A 19646-nucleotide genomic window follows, 5' to 3' on the forward strand; every position below is an offset into this window, starting at 1 on the left:
TGGTCAGATAAAAATTATTTTAATTAAAAATAAATTGAATAGGAATAAAAAAAGAGAAATTATCTCTGCATCACGGATGGTGCAGTTCGGCGCATATCGCCCACGATGATTGGTCGGCATGGGGGCCGAGTGTCGATCGCGAGAAAATTTTTTTTTTTTATTCTCCGAGTCCGTGCGCGATGCAGAAAGAATTTCTCATAAAAAAAATTAGGAGGCTGAGGGTAGTTGGTCCTAGAGGGCCCAGAAAGCTCGTGCTTGGATTCGCTGCCTTCCCTGGCCGTGGTCGCTTCCTTACCTCTGCTTTCTTCTTCGCGTGGACCCTTGTTATTACGACTCCGCCCTCAGACGTCTCGCTCTCTCTCTCTCTCTCGTCCCGACCGTCCTCTTTCGTCTAGCGGCAGCAACCGAAGAAGCGAACAAAGGAGAAGACGCGGCGGCGGCAGCAGCAGCGAGGCGGGGAGGACGAGCCTGCCCGAGGAGGCTATGCGATCGGATGAGGAGGAGGAGGAGGAATCCGGCGCCGGGATTGGAGCAAGAGCGAGAAGGCCAACCACCACCACCAGCGGCGGCGGTGCCGGCGGCGGTGCCGGCGGCGGCTCTGTCGACTGCCGGCGTCGGTGATGGCGTTGCAGATGACCTGGCAGCAGCGGAGCCTGCAGCGCCGCAAGGCCGGGTACCCTCTCGGCCTCAAGAACCTCGGCAACACCTGCTACCTCAACAGCGTCCTCCAGTGCCTCACCTACACCCCTCCCCTCGCCCAATTCTGCCTCGCCTCCCAACACTCCTCCCTCTGTGAGTGAGCCCTTCTTCCATTCTTGCACTCTGCTTTCGTTTTAAAGAGGAATTTTTGGTTGATTTGGGGGGGAAAATTTATTGGCAGGCAAGTTGGTGTTCGCGAACCGGGACAAGGACTGCCCCTTCTGTATCCTGGAGCGGCAGATCACCCGATGCCTCAGTCTGGAGGGGCCCCTCGACGCGCCCTCCAAGATCCAGAAGTGCCTCACCCTCTTCGCCGATCACTTCCGCTGGGGCCGCCAGGAGGACGCCCACGAGTTCCTCCGCTATGTCATCGATGCCTGCCACAATACCTGCCTCAAGCTCCTCAAGCGCCTCACCGCCACTGCTGGCAATGCCTCGGCGGCCGTGGAGGGGTCGGGGGAGACTGCGGCGGGGCCCAGCACGGTGATGAAGGATATCTTCGGTGGAGCGCTGCTCAGCCAGGTGAAGTGCCTCGCCTGCAAGGGGGAGTCCAACAAGACCGACGAGATCATGGATATCAGCCTCGATCTCTTCCAGAGCAACTCTTTGAAGGATGCTCTTGGCCGATTCTTTCAGCCTGAGGTCCTCGATGGCAACAACAAGTACAGCTGCGGCAAGTAAGCAACCTGTGTTCCTGCCGATATGCGTTTCTTCTTTTATTGTTGGAGTTATACATGTAATTGGAATCCCTTGTTGTGTTTCAGATGTAAGAAGCTATCTGTGGCCAGAAAGCAGATGTTCATTCTTACAGCACCTAATGTGCTTATCATCCACCTCAAGGTGGTCATTATTTCTCTGGCTCTATTGTCTTTGATTTGTTGTTGTTGTTGCCTTTTTTTTTTTTTGCTTTGTATAGTTACTGGATTTTGCAACTGTATTGTTTCTATAGAGATTTGAGGGCATACATGGTGGAAAGATCAACCGGATTATTGAATTCGAGGAGGTTCTAGGGCTTTCAAAGTTTATGTATTATGCAACTCAGGTTTGTCATACCCCATTCGGTAGCTTTTTTTCCTTTTTTCTTTAAAAGTTGCTGCAGTCTCTTTTAACGGAAAAATGGATATGGTCATGACGAATGAGTAATGGACTGCTGGTGAAAGACTATGAATTGTGGAATGGTAGAATGTTGATGCTTCGATACTCCATTCTACATGATGTATGCGGCTTAGGCATCTTGTTCATATGTAATATTAACTACATAGTTGTATCATAATTGAGCATTTTCAATTGTGAACTGTTCAACTTGTATCAAATAGAGAAATAGGGTCATTCGGGAAATCACTAGCATATGCAGCTCAAAGTTTACATCCATGCATGCACTTGGTATGCATGTGAAGCCTATCAAAGAAGAAAAAATAATATAAAACTGTATAAGAAGAATTATTTTAGAAATGAAGAAATTGTATTAGCTAAAAGAGACAACAATATCTTACTGGTGTTATATTTAATTGTGTTCACTGGAAGAATGGAGATAAGCTAAGCATCTAGTGGAAGCAAGCTTTGTATGGTGAAGATCAGGAGGGAGGAGAGAGAAACCAAATAAATGGTAGGTTGCTATTATGGGTGGTAGAAAGTGGGACATAAGATAGTTTGGATTAAGGATTCAAGTAAATTAAGTTGCTCTGCATATTAAGCCTATAAAAGAAGACAAAATAATATCAAAGCATACAGCAAAAATCATTATAGACAGAGAAGAAATTCATATTAATTGAAAGGAGCAATAATGTCTTGGTGGTGTCTTATTTTATTGAGTTTACTAGAAGAACAGAACTAAGCTAAGCATCCACTAGAGTTGGGCTTTATATGGTGAGGATTAGGAGGGGAGAGAAGCCAAATAAATGGGACGTTGCTATTATGGGTGGTAGAATGCGGAGTATAGGTAGGGAGGAGACATTGGGAGAGTGGGTTATGGGAGGGGGTCAATGAGAGTGTAATTTATAGGTCATTCAAGAGAGTTAGGTAACTTAGGCATGATGTGGCAAGGGTTCATGTGCTTATAGTCTGTGGTTAAGTGGCAAATCTTTAAAAATCTCTGAAGCAATTAGCATCAAGGATTCCGGATCGACCATGTGCAGCTTATATTAGTCAGCATGTACAATTCTACTGATTGATACTAGCTCATATCAATACAAGGTTACTAGTTGTGTTGGGTAAACTGTGAATGGATATGGGTCTCATGTTGTAATACATATGGTACCTACCTGTGATCAGTATAGGGAGATACATGGTTTTCAAAACCCTGGTAGAGACAGAAGCACGGGTGCGAGAAGTCACTATTTGCTTTTCTTTCTAGATCTCTGAGAATAATATTTACATGTTGAGTAAAAGTAATGGGTGAAAAAGATATTGCTGTTGGATAAACGAGCAGCTTGTTCCAGATGGTTACTACTGTTTACCACTATAATAAATTCTTTTTGACAAGATTTGGTCTAAGAAATCGGTAAAGCTGGAAGAAATGTTGACAAACTTGAGAACCCAAATCGCTTTGTTCAATAATATTGACGCTGAAGTTTTTATGGCCTGAATAGTCAAAAAGAAAGAAACCTATGATATGTCTAGATCTTTATGGGATTGTTTGGATGTTGAAGACATTACTCAAGTGACAAGATATAATTGTTGGCTTGACTTTCAGTTTAAGAAGTGGTGGTATTGGAGACCTAGGCAACCCATGGGCATGAGAAAGGAACAGCAATTCCTTTCTAATCTTTAATTTAGCTAGTTATATCCTAGAAAGAAAGAAATTGTATGTTAGCTTTTTGAATATATCTTTGACTAAAAAACAAATGCAAATTTTAGTGATATTTGTTAAAATTCAAAACTTAATCAAGTTATTTGTTCCCACTTTATGCCATAACTGCCACTAACTAATTGATACCAAAGATGCCACTCATGCCTGCTTTATTCCATAAATGCTGAGCACCAAAAAATATCATTCATTTTTCACAGTAACAGGAATGACCGTTTTCTCCCATGTAAGAGTGAGTTTATGGTGCTTCTGTTTTGAGGGAATGTTGATCCAAAAGGTAATGTGATTCTATTACTTGCTGGCAAACCTAACATTGAATGATTTCAAATATGAAATTTCCTTTCCATTGCAGCTCTTATTATGTGAACCAAATGAAGCATTAGTTTTAATCCTTTAGAACAAGGATTTAAGTCCCGTCGGGATGGGGGCCGTCCTGTCTCGTTCCTTTGCAATTCCGGCACCTGGGATGGATGCGGGACTCCGAAACGAGCATCCGAACTCTGTCCCGATCGTCCCGCTTTGTTCTCGGCCGGATCATGCACCGGTACAGCCGTCTCGATCGAGACGAACATTGTTTTCCTATTTCGATTGACGAATCGGGAGGGAGGACAGGAGGAGAATGGGAGGGAGGGAGTGGTACTGACCCTTTTCGTCTGTTGCCATCGTCATCGTCACTGGAAGGGAGGAGCACAGTCGGGAGGGAGGAGTCGGGAGAAGCACGGATGGGAGGGAATAGCCTCTCGGGGGGAAGAAGAGAAGAGAGAGAGGAGAAGGGACGAGGAAGGAGGCGTTCGGATCTCCGATGAGGAAACAAGGGAGAAGGGAGGAGGGAGGAGTGGAGGGGAGGAATGGCTGATCTGTCGAAACCCTCTTGCCATTTTCGCCTCTTTCAGCCTGATGCCAATTATAAGGCCCACTTGAATCTCAAAGCATCGAACGGCCTGTGCTTTCCTTTGCGCATATGTGTGTATTGGCTTTGCGAGCACGTGATTCGAGTATGCACCCGTGAATCCGTGAGCGCACGATCGCTCTCCGTGCATGCTTGTGCATGATTCGACCAGCGCTTGTGCGTGACCAGTTCTGCCCCCGCCCATATGACTCCCAAAACACTCGATGGAATATTTATCTGTCCTTCATGCATGGCTTTTTGATTATATACATCCAACGGTCTTTACAACATCCAACGATCTTCACAGCATCTAACGGTCTTCAAAACGGTACAATTTAATTTCTATAAATTCTTACATTGAGCTCTCAGTTTTCATATCCACAACATTCAGTGAATTCTTACGAACGAATGTATATTTTTTGAGCATTTCGGAACCGTATTTGAGAAAGGAGAGGAAGGGAGATTTTGCAATTCATACAGTGGACGTGAAAGGACTCGCCGGTGGTATTTCTACTCTCATCCATTATTTTTATATTTCATGCTTATGATCAAACAAATTTTTTCTAATTTTTAGTAAATAAGCTGATAATTTGATATAAAAGTGTGCCCAATAGTTTTACAACACTGCCCTGCCACCGTGAACCATACCCTTGATCCATATAATCAACAAAACTTTTCGAGATATTGGCGCTAAATATTATAAAATATTTATAAATAATAAAAATATATTTTAAAGATTACAAAAAATTCTAAACATAGAAATGGATAGAGAACTGGAAAAAATAAATATAATAAATAATTAAGATAAATTTTAGTAATTATAAAAATTTATAGAAATTATAAAAATATATTTCAAACCTAGAAAAGGGTACATAGTGAATGTAATAAATATATTAAATAATTAAAAAAAAATATTAATTATAAAATATTTAGAAATTATAAAAATATGTCAACAACATTATAAAAATCCTAAGCATAGAGATGGATAGGTAATTGAATACAATAAATAATTATTAATTATTTTTTTTAACTAGATGGATTCCGAAAGCAAGCAACAGAAGGATCCGGATATTAGGTGGCATTTTGGAAAAATGGAGAAGGATCAGCATCAATGAAAATGTAATTATTATGGATTAGAAAATAGAGGAGGTGGAGTCATCCGATTGAAGCAACAAATGACTAAGCTCAAATTGTATGGATTACAGCTTTTTCATCAAACTGTGATATTTTTACTTTATCAAATACTCGTGGATGCATCAAGTATGAGAAATCTTCACTTCGTAATCAACAAACAATCTTCAATAACCTAGAAGATCATAATGCATCAGAGCGTTAGTATTAGATAGAACCGATCTATTATAAATATATCACTTTTAAAGTTTAAATACATTTAAACAATAAATAGACTGGTAAAACTTCAAGATAAATAAAAAAAAAATACTATCTATATATATAAAAGGGTGTCCCAAGTGCATACCGAGACGCCTGATCGGGACGGCTACCGGGATGGGGTGGGATGCGGGGCTTCCCGTTTCGGGAGAAAACCAGGATGCCCCCATCCCACGGGATTTAAAACCTTGCTTTAGAACATGTTGCATGAGATTGGAATCGAATCAACATTTCAATAAAGTCTCCAATTTCCTAAAATTCATTAGAATTTTAGGTTTTGTGGCCACCAAATTCATAAGTATGAGCAACCAAACAGCCCCTTCTAGTAATGGCCAAAATAGACTTATGATGTTAAGATTGTATAGAATTTTGCTGTCATCTACTGGTGGTTTGGTATTTACCTGAAGTAGTTAATTGTGTCCTTTCTTCATTCAACTTTAAGTAACATTTTAATATTGCTGAAAGTTGTGATTGAAGAAGGGGCCATGTTAATTTGGAAGCTTGATTCTGTTTTGGTTTTCAGAAATAGAAGGTTGTGCATGGATGGCATGATCTCTTTCTGAAAGTAGTTAATTGTGGGCCACATTCTTGTATCACTCAAAGTAGTAATTGGAGAAGAAGCCGTGTTAATTTTTTAAGTTTGATTTTGAGAGAACTTATTGTTATATTGTATATGATAATGTTGTGAGTCCTGTGCAGTTTTGGGTTTTTTGGGACTGAGCAGATTGTGCCCTGGTGACATTATCTCTTTCCTACTTCTTGGATAAGGGAGTCTTGAATGAAAAATTTTTAATAGAGTTTCTATTGCTAATCTTGAATTGTCAAACCCACTGTAGTTGAAAAATCTATGGCTACATTTGCTGATGACACTATTGGTCCTTTGTGATAATTTATTTGATCATATTTTAAATGTCAAGATGATCTTATGCTTTTCATCGGATATTTTGAGCATTAACAATATCCTCTTGACATTCTTGGTGAGTATGGATCTTCAGGATGATGAGGCAAATGAGAGGGCACAATCACTTGGCTGTGGTGCAGAGTGGATAAGCTTACCTTTGCTTATCTCTAGCTTCTCATGTCTTTGAAACCTATAATGCAACATTTGAACTCTGTTAATGGAAGATATAATATTTGAGATGTGAACAGAAGAATAAACCTTCAATTGTAGTTTCTATTGCTTCTTGCTTTTATGCCATTCTGCCTTCAGAAGTGGCTGACTCAACTAAGTTATCCATTGAGGGTATTGTGGCAGTACAGGTTGGATTGGTGGGCAGACATCTAATTTATTGTGTTTTAATTATGTAGTTATGCTGGTGGATGTCTTGGGAATAAAAACTGTAAGATACGTGAATACTGCTATGTTGGACAATTGTGGTAATAGGCAGGGATCCAACAAAGTGGAATTAGGTTCTTTGGAAAACTGTACTAGGCTCTGAGCAGGTACAACCTTTTGTTACTGTGTTCCTGTTCAACTGAACATTAAAGATGGGAAATGTTTTTGTGTGGCAGTTAAGTTCAATGTGGGGAGAGGTGGCAAAAGAAGTGGTGTAATTGCATATATCTCAGTTCTTTGGTCTGTTGAATGTTGAATGGAGTTTTGGCTTGATGAAAGCAACTCAGTAATGTTATTTGCTTTGGAGAAATCTGAAGGGAGAAGATTTTTAGGTGGATTGGAATTGTTGGATATTATGGAAGGAGAGAGGTTCATAGCAAAGGAATGATACATGGTGTTCCGTACCGGTCCGAATCGGTCATTACACCTTGTACCATACCGTACTGGCGGGAAATAGGTTTGGTTTAGGCCGGTTTTTTGGAAAATAGCCTGAACCGGTGGGTTTGGTATGGTATCGGCCCGAACCACCCGATACCGGGTAGTTTGATATATTATAGTTCAGTATGGTATTGGTTTAGTCCGGTTCAGCTTGGTTTTCTTTCCTTTTTTTTTTTGGCTGTTGGGTAGGATTTTTTTTGAATTTTTTATTGTCGGTCTTATATGATATGGTACGGTACCGTATCGACCGGCAATCGGCACGGATTTTGGTATCGAGTCTGCGAACATTGGAATGATGGTATGTTCTGGAAATGCAGTGGCTAGGGATGGATATAGAACCTTTCCTTATTTTCATTTTTGATGTAGGGGCCAAATGCCCAGCGCACAAGAATTTTTCAAATTGGCACAATACCTGAGAGACTGATGGTTCTACTAAAGCTGCAGGGCTTCTGATAATCACATTTCCTTGAAAGTCTAACATGAAAGTATTTTTTATACAAAAAGAAAAGGAACCCAGTTGACAGGGTCAGTCAGTGGGATATTTGTGTGGAGGGTGAAATAAACTTGTGGAAGATGTGTACCAGTCTGCAAAAGTTTAGCTTATCAGTACCTGCTTGGCATTTGGCTGCTCTGTGGAAGTTTGCTTTTTTCCTTTTTCTGGATTCCTCCTTTTGTTTGTTCATTTTCTTTTCTTTTCCTTCCCTCCTCCTCTGTATTTCATTTTGTTGTTATGAGCTCGTTATGAGGAGTTTCTTTGTTTAGAGCCAGCTTGGCAACCACTTCTCCACATTGGGAGTTGAGACTTCACGCAGTTTGCTTTGTAAGACTTTTTAAATAAAAAGGGGAGGGGGGCAGTATCTACAACCTTTAAAACTTTCTGGTTTCAACTGAATTGAGGTGCCATAGTCTTTTGTTACTTTGGCAACAAGCAACTGTCATTTAATTATTTTTTCTTTGGAAAAATTTTCTAATTCATTTCATCGGTGCCATGGTGATGCAGGACTCACAGCCTGAGTATAACCTTTTTGGCAGCATTGTGCATTCAGGCTTCTCACCTGAGTCTGGACACTATTATGCATACATCAAGGTCTCATCTTTTGTCATTTTTCATCTTTCTATACTTCAAGTGCTCGAGCTTGTTCTCCTTTCCTATTGATGCATCTGCCTCACAGATAATTTTCATATCATCTTCTACAGGATGCTTTTGGTCGCTGGTATTGCTGTAATGATGCTCATGTTTCGCTTTCAAGCACACGGGAGGTTTTATCTGAGAAAGTCTATATCTTGTTCTATATACGCAGTAACCAGATCCCAAGATCTAGCAAAACTGGTTCACCCTGCAATGTTGTGAAGTCTTCAGATTCCAAAGGAGGTGATGTGTTACCAAGCATTAAGTCTGCTGACGTTTTGAAACCTCCAGTCACAAAGCCAAATGGGGTTTCATCTTTTAAAAGTAACAGTGCAATTATGTTGAAGAATGGTAAGATATCTCAAAGTCCACAAATCAAGAGTATTAACTTGAAGAACCTCGAAATAAAAAGAGCTATATCAAATGGTAGTGGCAGCATTGAAACTTGTAATAATGTGTCTGCTCGAAGGGATTCTGCATCACCTGAATGTAACTTTTCCAATGAAACTAAAGATGTGGTTGAGGGGTCATCAGTACCTAATGACAATGCTGCTGTTCAGAACACTTCTAATTTGGTGGAATATAGTAGCACACATACATTGTCAGTGCCAAATGGAAATGGATGTGTTAGTCTTTCTGAGGTAGAAGTGCATAAGAACAATGGTACTCAAAGTGTGGAAGCTGTGAAAAGGGATTGTAATGGTTCATGCAACTGCTTGATTACCAAATGGCACTCTGATGTCTCATCATTTAAGAGAAAATCATGTGGCAGTGACAGAGCTGAAAATTCAATATTATGTACTAAACAGTCTAGCGATTTGTTCACGGGAGATGTCTCATTCAAGACTCAGAGCAGATGTTATGGAGAGCATTTTAAACAGGAACTTGAAAAGTTTAAAGAAGTGTAAGTCTCTTCTTCCCACCATTTCAGTTTCTGACCTAAATATAACATTTGTTTGCTTCTGAGGATATTTGTTGTAGGGGGAGAACTTGCCACTTTTGCACTGGCAATTTACCCATTATTCTCCTTTTTCTAAGGGAAAATATTTTTTTCTCCAAATAGCATGCGGAACATATGGAATTATATATTGGTTCTTTTAGTATTTTTTAGGATATTTTGTCTCCTTTTTTATATATTGGTTACATATTGCAAGGGAAGTGTCTCCAAGTTTGATCAGAGTTAGCACTTGCAACATGTTTTCTCCAATTTTTTCTGATATGATATTGGTGGCCTCTTCAGGCTTGCTCCGGAAGTCCGTTCAGAGCTACAGTCATGTGGTTGGGTTGATGAAGTGGATAATTTCATGCGCACCAGAAAGCGATCATGTTTCCCTGCAGCAGCCAGTTGTCATGATAATAGTTTTATAAAGTAAGAGTTGTGCTTTCATTTGCAGTAAACACGAAATTTTATGTTCTTATGTCATTTTATAAGGTTGCATCTACAGATCTTTTCTGCACCTTTATTTTAATATTTGAAGAGGGTAACTAATTTCAGTGCTGCTTTGGGTAAAGTAACTCTTAGCAAATACTAAAGTGTGAACTGTTTTATGGTATGAGCAATTATGCACATGTGGATGTAATTGCTCGCAATATTTTTGCTCTTGCTAATGCTAAATGACATGGAATCAACAAATCCATTTTAATTTAGGTTACCATTGAGTATAATATCCTTTTGCCAACAAAAAATCTTGTGATTCGTTTGATGTTCTCTTCTATGGATCTTGTAGGATAACCCTCCTCATGTTACATTTTCCTTTTGAGGAATACCATATTATATTTCTGTCAATTAGTGATTAAACCAAACCAAATTCTTTAGGTTTCCAACTTGTTACTAGATTTGGCATTTATTTTTAAAAGCATTAGACATCTGTTGATAATCAACGTTGGCTGCAATTTATGCCTCATGAGTTGGATTCATCATGTTTGCAATATACTTGGGCTGTGTTTGGTGTTGCTTCTGCCTTTTAAAGGTCATTCTCACACAAACACATTTGTTAAGATATTAAATAAAAAGTACTTTTTGATATATTTGTTGTTATTTGTAAAAATACTTTCAATGGATGAGCTTACCATGTTCAAAAGTGAAGGAGCTTCTCATGGAAGAAGAAGCTAGAAGCTAGATTTGTAGCCTCTTTGAAAGTGCTTTTCTGACTTCTTGTCTCAGAAAAATGTTATCAAAGAATTTTTCAAGCAAGTGCTTTTTTTTTTTTCTTCACTTTTAAAGTTACAAAAGGACCTTTTTTTTTTTTTTACATACCAACTGCTCCCTTCGCAAATACATGAAGATGAAAGCAATAGATACTAAAAGCTCTTAGTGATTGAAATAATGGATCCAAGTGTACAAGGTGGAACATGGAAGAGAATTAACGAGACCTGCAGAAGTTGCCTCTGCATAATGTAGCATTATAGACAGCTGCTAAGATGACCACTGGTCTAATGAAAGCTGCCAAGAAACTTGGTTACCTTGGCCTGCGCTTGCAGACATGTGGCTTGTTATGCTTTTCAACTGCAGGGGCCTCATTGTGAGCAGCACTGCACATTTATGAAGGTCGCAACACTTAGTACACATCCTCAGGCTCAGCCATAGTTGCAGAACAGGGGGGAACTGGTCAACTGCTTACTTTAATCTGTCAAGCCACTGGCCTGTTTTCATGTTTGATAGCTTGTGTTGGTGCAAAAATCTGCTTGCGCCGGATAAGCTGGAGTCGGGAAAGCCGCGGTCGCCGCCGGGACCTGCAAGGGAAGTCTAAACCGGAGGTGGGGTTGCTCCGGCAAGACCCTCCGACGCTCAAGTCAGTTCTCTGCCTCAACGAGAATGGAGTGCTCGAACGGAGAATTTAGCAGAGTTTTGAGATAAGGAAATGAGCTTAAAGAATAACGTATCTGGGTCCCCCTTTTATAGGCGGAGGAGGCAACGGATTGATGGCGAAGTTTGTAACCGCCTGGTAGTGGGCCGCCCATGGTCAGGGGAATTGATTGCGAAAGATAGTGGAGCAGACACGTGGCCATCACCGCGGCTCGCCACGCGGAATCTGTTATGAGGGGTGGAGCAGCGTCCGTTGTCGTGACTTGCCAGCGGATAGGAGAATCGCATGGTATCCGTCGCAGGAGGTGGAGCAGGTTCGTGGCCGTTATTGTGGCCTGCCAGGGGATAGTGGAGCTGTGCGGAATCCGCCACAAGAAGTGGAGCAGGGTGGCGATGGTTACTGCGGCTTGTCAGGGAATGATGGAACTGCGCGGAGTCCGCCACAGGAAGTGGAGCAGGGTCGTGGCCGTTTTGATGGCCTGTCAGGGGGCGCGGATCTGTCGATTGAAGCTCGGCAGCGGCCGGAGCCCGGTTTCTGTAGAGGTCCGGGAGAGGTCCTCCTGGCGGTTGGGGTCGTGGGTGGAGCCCGACTTCCGGGGGAGTCCGGGCGGAACCCTCTCGGAGCCGAAGTTGCGGGCGGAACCCGGCTCTCGTAGGAGTCCGGGCGGAGTCTGCTTGCGGCTGTAGTCGTTGGCGTCGAAGATGAAGCTCGGCTCCCTTAAGAGCACGGGCGAAGTCCTCCTGCAATTTAAAATTAAAGGCGAAGTCCGGCTCTCGTAGGAGTCCGGATGGAGCTTACCAGCAGTTGATACTGAGAGCGGAGCCCGGCTCCCGTAGGAGTCCGGGCGGAGCTGTGCTGCTGTCGGCGGTGGAGCCCGGCTCCTGTAGGAGTCCGGGCGGAGCTGCGCTGCTGTCGGCGGTGGAGCCCGGCTCCCGTAGGAGTCCGGGTGGAGCTGCGCTGCTGTCGGCGGTGGAGCCCGGTTCCCGTAGGAGTCCGGGCGGAGCTGCGCTGCTGTCGGCGGTGGAGCCCGGCTCCCGCAGGAGTCCGGACGGAGCTGCACTGCTGTCGGCGGTGGAGCCCGGCTCCCGCAGGAGTCCGGGCGGAGCTGCGTTGCTGTCGGCGGTGGAGCCTGGTTCCCGTAGGAGTCCGGACGGAGCTGCGCTGCAATCAACGTTAAGGGTGAAGTCCGGCTCTCGCAGGAGTCCGGATGGAGCTTACCAGCAGTTGATACAGAGAGCGGAGCCCGGCTCCCGTAGGAGTCCGGGCGGAGCTGCGTTGCTGTCGGCGGTGGAGCCCGGCTCCTGTAGGAGTCCGGGCGAAGCTGCGCTGCTGTCGGCGGTGGAGCCCGGCTCCCGTAGGAGTCCGGGTGGAGCTGCGTTGCTGTCGGCGGTGGAGCCCGGTTCCCGTAGGAGTCCGGGCGGAGCTGCGCTGCTGCCAATTCCGTTGAGGGTTTCGGCTGTGGGTATTTTATACCCAACACCAGTCCCCCTACATCCGAGTTTGAATTTCAAATGAAGGAAGTACACAGAGAGAGAGAGAGAGATGGGTACAGCCGGAACCGTCCCTTCGAATCCTGCGCACTGCCGCCCCCAGATATTTTGGCATTAAATGAGCGCGTGCCGGAGTCTTTTCGAATTAGAGCGGTACGAGGGGACGCTTCGAAAATCCCGCAGGTACACTGGCCTAGGTACGGCGCAATTATGATCCTGCCAACCGTCAGCCGCCTTTAGCCGTCTGCCACGGGGAGTGGGACACGCGTCGGATGCGGACTGGCCTGGGGGGCTTCGCGATCATTATGGCGCCGGATCCCAGGGTCTATTTAAACCCGTCCTCCCCCCTTCAGGCGTCCTACTCCATTTCTGATTTTTTGCAGGCGTCTGTCTTCTCTTCGAGAGCCTGCTCTAGTAAACGTCTTCTCGAGCCGTAGGCGCCTCCCGTTTCTCGCTCCTCAGGTCCCCAGAGCAATATAGGTTAGTGCCAACCTTCTTCTCACCGCCTAGGGGCTTCTCCTCTCTTCATTACTTTTGTGTCTTCTTCCGAGTTGGCCTTCGGCGTCTCGTTCCCCTTTCGGTCTGCCTTTTTAGGATCCTTTAGGTTCTCCCTCCGAAACTGCTCAAAATGTCTTCCGACTCTTCTGCTCCCGTCAGTTCTGAGAGTTCTTCTGCTTCGAACCCCCAGGTCCCTGTCTCTGCGGACGAACCCGCATCCGGGGCAGGGCCTCGCCCGATTTTTGCTCCGGGCGCCATTCCATGTTCGTCGACTCCGGATGAACTCCTTCTGATAAGGGCTCGGTACGGGGTTCCTCCGGAGTACGACCTGGAGCTACCTGGCCCCTCTGGCCGGGCCAGCGCTCCTCCTCCTGGTCGCTTTTGTTTGTATCATGAGGCATTTCGTGTCGGACTCCGGCTTCCGCTTCCTGTCTTCGTTGCCGCCTTCTTTCGCTTAGACATTTCTCTCGTTTCCGTGGCCCCGAATTCCTTTAGGTTTTTGATAGGGTTTCTCTCTCTCTGCCACATAGCCGAGGTCCAGCCATCCCTCTCCTTGTTCAGGCATTTTTACATCTTCAAACGCCATCCTTCAGCGAAGGACTGGTGGTACTTCTTCCCCCAGTTTGGTAAGAAGGGGTTGCTGAAGGGCGCTCCTTCGATTCACAATTGGAAGGGGAAATTTCTCTTCGTCTACTGCCCGACCCTGGAACTGGGCCTGCCCCCTTGGGGGTCTCTGAGGGATTCCGTCCGCCGGGCTCCCAGCCTGGGAGAGGACGACCTCCAGGCCGCCCAGAAGCTTCTAAGTTATCCCGCTCCTTCCCTTCCTAATCTTCTGAGGGAGCAGCTTCTTTTCAACATCGGCTTGAGCCCTCAGGATCCAGCAAGTATTTATCTTTCCTTTTCTTGCCTTCTTCTTCTCTTTATTTTTTTCCTTCCCACTCTTTTCTTCCTCTTTCTTTCTCTCTTCTTTTCTCTTCTCTCTTCTTTTTTTTTTTTTTTTGACTCTGGACTGATCGGTGTCGCTTCTTCTTTCTTCTTTTCTTTTCCTGTTGTTTTTTTTTTTTTTTTTAGCAATGGACGCCGAAGCCACGCGGATGCTCGCCAAGGCCATGAGAGCTCAGAAGAGGAAGGGCGCGACGGCCTCCGGATCGGCGAAGAGGACCAGGGTGGAGGAGACGAGCTTGGCTGCGCCCGTCCAGGCGACCCCGGCCATCGACATTCCTTCGTATGCCGAGCCAGCGGCCCCCCGGGCTTCCTCAAGGAGCCCGCCGACTGGGCCCCCCGTTCCGGGGGCTCGCCCCACAGAGGCGCCCGCCGCGGGGAGGAGAAAATCGGTGGCTCGCAGGGCGAGCAGCCACCGAGCTGCTGCAGACGAGTCCGTCTGCTCCGAGGGGGGATCAGAGAACCCCTTCAACGACAAGGACCTGATCAGGCGGCTGCTTGATGGCTGCATTCTGTCAGACGTCGTGGAGAGGATCGACCGCGCCGATCCCGAGCAGCGGGCTTGGGATTCTTTGGGGTCCTTCCTTGAGGTAAGCGGATGTTTATTTGCATGGTCACTCGGCCTTTGTTGTAATTCTCTATCCGTCCTTGCAGATTGGGCACCAGCTCTTTGCCTATGTCGAGGCGTCGAGCCGCATGAGAAGGGACCTCCTTCAAGCGGAGGAGCGCTGCCAGGCCGAGGTTGCTCGCCTTCAAGCGAAGATGGCCGAAGTAGCCGCCCTCCAGGAGGCCCTGGAGAGGGAGAGGCAAGCCCGGGAAGAGGAGAGACAAGCCCGGGAGGAGGAGAGACGAAGCTTGGAGGAGTCGGTGAGGAAGGCGGAGGCCGATGTCGCCCATTTGGCCGAGCAAACTCCGGTTCTGGTCTCAGAGGCCAGGGCCCTTGCGGTGGAGGAGTTCAAGGCCTCCGCGGAGATGAGGAAACTGAACGTCCAGTTCGGCCTAGAGGCGTTCACAAAGGGGTTCGAGCTCTGCCGAGAGAAGGTGGCCAGCAGATACCCCGACCTCGATCTCGGCTTTCTGGAGGAGTCTGAAGACGAGGCCGGTCCTTCGTCCGCCGCTACCGCAGTCGCACCCCCCGCGCCGAGCTCTCCACCTCCTGCCCCTGAGGTCTGAGACCTCCGATCTTGTGTCTTTATTTTGTCGTCATATTTTCTTTCTGTTTGTCTTCAAAATTAATCAATAAAGTCGAATTTCTTGTTGTGGATGGCCTCTCCTTCCCCCTCCTTTTCTGCCTTTCTTCTTGTAATGAGTCGGTCTTTGACGTTTGCACCTTCCGATGGCAGTGCCCTGCTGAAGCACTCCCCTTGCCCCTGGGGGTCTCGCTAAAGTCAACTATCCAACGGCTGAAAAAGGAGGTCCTCCACCTGACGAAGAAGTTGAAGAAGTCGGAGGGCGAGCTCCGCAAGTCGAGAAAATGCTATTCCGAGGCCGCCGCTGAGGCCGCCCACTTTAGGAGTCTCCAAGTGAAGGCAATCATGGATTACAGCCGGAGGAAGGCGAACTTCACAAAGGAGCTCGAGGAATGTAAGAAGAGCGCCAGCGACCGAACTTGGGCTCAAGAAGCCAGGATCAGTGCCCTTAAGGTGGAGCTGTCAGCTGCGAAGAGGAGGATCAGCCAGCTGGAAGGGAACTCATCTCGGCTCCCAGCGCGGGTTGATGATGAGCAGAAATGGTCGCAGAAGGTCTCCGACCTCCAGAAGCAGCTTCAAGATGCTGAGATGAGCCACGATGTGCAGCGGGCCAGCTGGTGCCGGCAAGTGGAAGAGTACAAAGGGAGATTCCGTCAGACGGCGGACGAGGTTGTTCGTCTCCAGAGGCAGTTGGTTACTAGGGCGCAGCTTACTAACGCCCAAGATACCGAAGAGCTCCTAGCCCTGAGAGGCACTGTCGAAGGGATTTCCGTCTCCCTTGGGGAGAAGACAGCCGAACTTCAACAAGTGAAAATCCAACTGGCGCTCGAGCGGAAGGCCGTCGCGGATGCAGAGGCAGAGTCCGAAGTTCTGCGGAAGCGGCGTCGAGAAGCGGAGGCAGAGAGCCGACAACTTCGTCAGGCGCTCCAGGATACGCTGCGGAAGAAGGAAGAACTAGAAGAAGCAGTGGAGAACCTGAGGCGGTCCTGGTTGAGGGATGGAGGTGATAACCCTAGGTCGGAGGGAGCAGGACCTCCTTAGAGCTCCTTTGTCTTCATGTAATTACTTTTTTTTTTTTCTTGTCGTTTTGTCCTTCTTTCCCTGGCCGTCCTGGCCCTGTAGTACGCATATTGGAAATGAAAAAAAGAGCGCTTTGTATTACCTTGTCCACGCATAACACGATATTGTCGTCTGTTGACCCTTTCTTGTCGTTTGGCTTGTTCGACGTAGATGTCGTCGTGGGGGGGGCTCTTCCCTTTCATCCGTCCTTGTTATGTGGCCGAGTTTCGCCACCATTATTAACCCTTGCTGCAGAAGTGGCAAATGGAGCTCGGCTTCTGTAGGAGTCCGGGCGAAGTCTTCCTTGGCGGCAGAACCCGGCTCCCGTAGGAGTCCGGGTGAAGTCTTCTTTAGCGGCGGAACCCGGCTCCCGTAGGAGTCCGGGTGAAGTCTTCTTTAGCGGCAGAACCCGGCTCCCGTAGGAGTCCGGGTGAAGTCTTCCTTGGCGTAGGAGCCCGGCTCCCGTAGGAGTCCGGGTGAAGTCTTCTTTAGCGGCGGAACCCGGCTCCCGTAGGAGTCCGGGTGAAGTCTTCCTTGGCGGCAGAACCCGGCTCCCGTAGGAGTCCGGGTGAAGTCTTCTTTAGCGGCGGAACCCGGCTCCCGTAGGAGTCCGGGTGAAGTCTTCTTTAGCGGCGGAACCCGGCTCCCGTAGGAGTCCGGGTGAAGTCTTCCTTGGCGTAGGAGCCCGACTCCCGTAGGAGTCCGGGTGAAGTCTTCTTGGCGGCGGGACCCGGCTCCCGTAGGAGTCCGGGTGAAGTCTTCTTGGCGGCGGAACCCGGCTCCCGTAGGAGTCCGGACCTTCCACTTTGCTTGAGCCGGCGCGAGGTTCTCTTCTCGTTACCAGCCTGGCTTGTGGGGGCGCGTTAGGGCGCTGTAAGGCCTCTCCCCCCTCCGGTCTAAAAGAACCGGGCCTTCAACTTTGCTCATGTCAGGACGAGGTTCTCCTCCTGTTCCTGACAGGGCTGTGGGGGCACATTAGGGCGTTGCAAGGCCTCTCCCCCCATCCGGTCTAAAAGAACCGGGCCTTTGACTTTGCTCAAGTTAGGGCGAGGTTCTCCTCCTGTCCCTAACAGGGCTATGGGGGCACATTAGGGCGTTGTAAGGCCTCTCCCCCCTTCCGGTCTAAAAGAACCGGGCCTTTGACTTTGCTCAAGTTAGGGCGAGGTTTTCCTCCTGTCCCTAACAGGGCTGTGGGGGCACATTAGGGCGTTGTAAGGCCTCTCCCCCCATCCGGTCTAAAAGAACCGGGCCTTTGACTTTGCTCAAGTTAGGGCGAGGTTTTCCTCCTGTCCCTAACAGGGCTGTGGGGGCACATTAGGGCGTTGTAAGGCCTCTCCCCCCATCCGGTCTAAAAGAACCGGGCCTTTAACTTTGCTCATGTCAGGACGAGGTTCTCCTCCTGTTCAGTTCTCCCGCTCCTCCTTGAGGCCCTCCGGCGATGGAGTCGATGGTCCCGATAGGAGGCCGGTCCCCGAGCTGCCCCTCCCTTTTCTGCAGTTCGGGCGGTGGGAGGGCTCTTGGCCGGTCTCCTCTACCCTCAGGCCTGCGGCGGATGAATTTGTCGAGTCGACCTCGTCGGATGAGCTCCTCGATCTCGTCCTGGAGCTGGATGCATTCTTCGGTGTCGTGGCCGTGGTCGCGGTGGTAGAGGCAGAACTTGTTGGGGTTGCGCTTCCCGGGGTGCGTGCGCATCCTCTCCGGCCTAGGGAGCTGCTCCCTGACCTCCATCAGCACCTGGGCCTTCGAGGCGTTGAGGGGGGCGTAGTTGCGGAATTTCCCTGGCGGGGAACCCCGCCGAAACCTGTTGTCCGGGCTTCTCTACCTGCGTGCCCGGGGGGAGTATGGGCGCGTTTATGTCCAGGAGGGGATCGGGAGCGAGGCCGGGCTTCCTTTGGCCTCTTCTCAACTGCGGACTTACTAGAATCTCCCGCCTGACGCTCCCTCGCAGCCTCTTCGTCCTTCATTTTGAAGGCCTCTTCCGCTCGGGCGTACCCTTCAGTCCGAGCCAGTAGATCAGCAAAATCCTTGGGGTACTTCTTCTCCAGGGAGTACAAGAGATCATTCTTCTGAAGGCCACCTTTCAGGGCGGCCATGGCGACTGACTGGTCCAAGTTCCGGACCTCCAACGCCGCGATGTTGAAGCGGTTGACGTAGGCCCGTATGGACTCCCCTTCCCTCTGCTTGATGTTGATGAGGGACTCCGAACCTTTCCGGGGACGTCGGCTGCTGACAAAATGGGCCACGAATTGGTGGCTCATTTGATCGAAGGAGAATATGGTACCCGGCTTCAGAGCCGAGTACCAGTTCCTTGCTGCTCCCTTCAAAGTAGACGGAAAAGCCCGGCACAAGATGGCGTCGGGAGCACCGTGAAGCAGCATCATCGTTCGGAAGGCCTCCAGATGATCAACCGGGTCCGACGTCCCGTCGTAGCTTTCGAACTGGGGAAGCTTGAAATTCGGCGGGATCGGTTCCTGCATAATCATTTGGGAGAAGGGAGGGTCAGTGCAAATATCCTCACCATAAGCGGGAGGCGCGTGGCGGAGTTCTTCGATCCGCCGGTTCATCTCCTGGAGCCTCCGGTCCAGGAAGTCCTCTCGACTTCGAGTCTCGAGGGTCCTTTGGCAGAACGGGGGCAGGGATCTTCCAGGGGTGGAGTCGTGGTCCGATTGAGGGCTCTCTACCCTCGGATTTGCCTTCCCAGGAAGGACGGGGCGGCTGGCTCAGGTGGCCCGCCCCACCGCCGGGTTCTGGCATTCCGGAGATGCCCCCTCCGGATGCGCCGACGCCTGTGGTTGCTGCTGCTGCATTGCTTGTACGGCTTCGACGAGACCTTTGACCTGCTGCGCCAGCAAGTCAAACTGCTCCGCGCCGACCGCCGCCGCCGGAGGGGGAGGAGGAGGAGGCTGAGAAACGGGAGGGGAGGCCGGAGCCTGAGATCTGGCCGCGGAGGCCGTGGACCGCCGGGTGGACGCCT

The 19646-nt window shown here is 48.1% G+C and overlaps 1 protein-coding gene across 8 annotated transcripts in view; it reads left to right on the top strand.

The window, feature by feature from the left end:
* Window positions 1-236: 236 nt before the first annotated feature.
* Window positions 237-19646, top strand: part of LOC105046776 (ubiquitin carboxyl-terminal hydrolase 25) — a 39402-nt gene continuing 19992 nt past the window's right edge. For 7 of the 8 annotated variants that reach the window (XM_010925491.4, XM_010925490.4, XM_073259620.1 and 4 more), the window contains exons 1-7: window positions 238-792; window positions 881-1376; window positions 1464-1539; window positions 1649-1741; window positions 8558-8644; window positions 8755-9590; window positions 9927-10055. In XM_010925491.4, coding sequence (XP_010923793.1) covers window positions 621-792; window positions 881-1376; window positions 1464-1539; window positions 1649-1741; window positions 8558-8644; window positions 8755-9590; window positions 9927-10055 — 1889 coding nt within the window. In that variant the 5' untranslated portion in view covers window positions 238-620. Of the gene's footprint in view, window positions 793-880; window positions 1377-1463; window positions 1540-1648; window positions 1742-8557; window positions 8645-8754; window positions 9591-9926; window positions 10056-19646 lie in introns of all 8 variants that reach the window. The other variant, XM_073259622.1, reaches the window with a different exon arrangement.

Source organism: Elaeis guineensis, chromosome 6 (genome assembly GCF_000442705.2).
Source record: "Elaeis guineensis isolate ETL-2024a chromosome 6, EG11, whole genome shotgun sequence".
Classification (NCBI taxonomy): Eukaryota; Viridiplantae; Streptophyta; class Magnoliopsida; order Arecales; family Arecaceae; genus Elaeis; species Elaeis guineensis.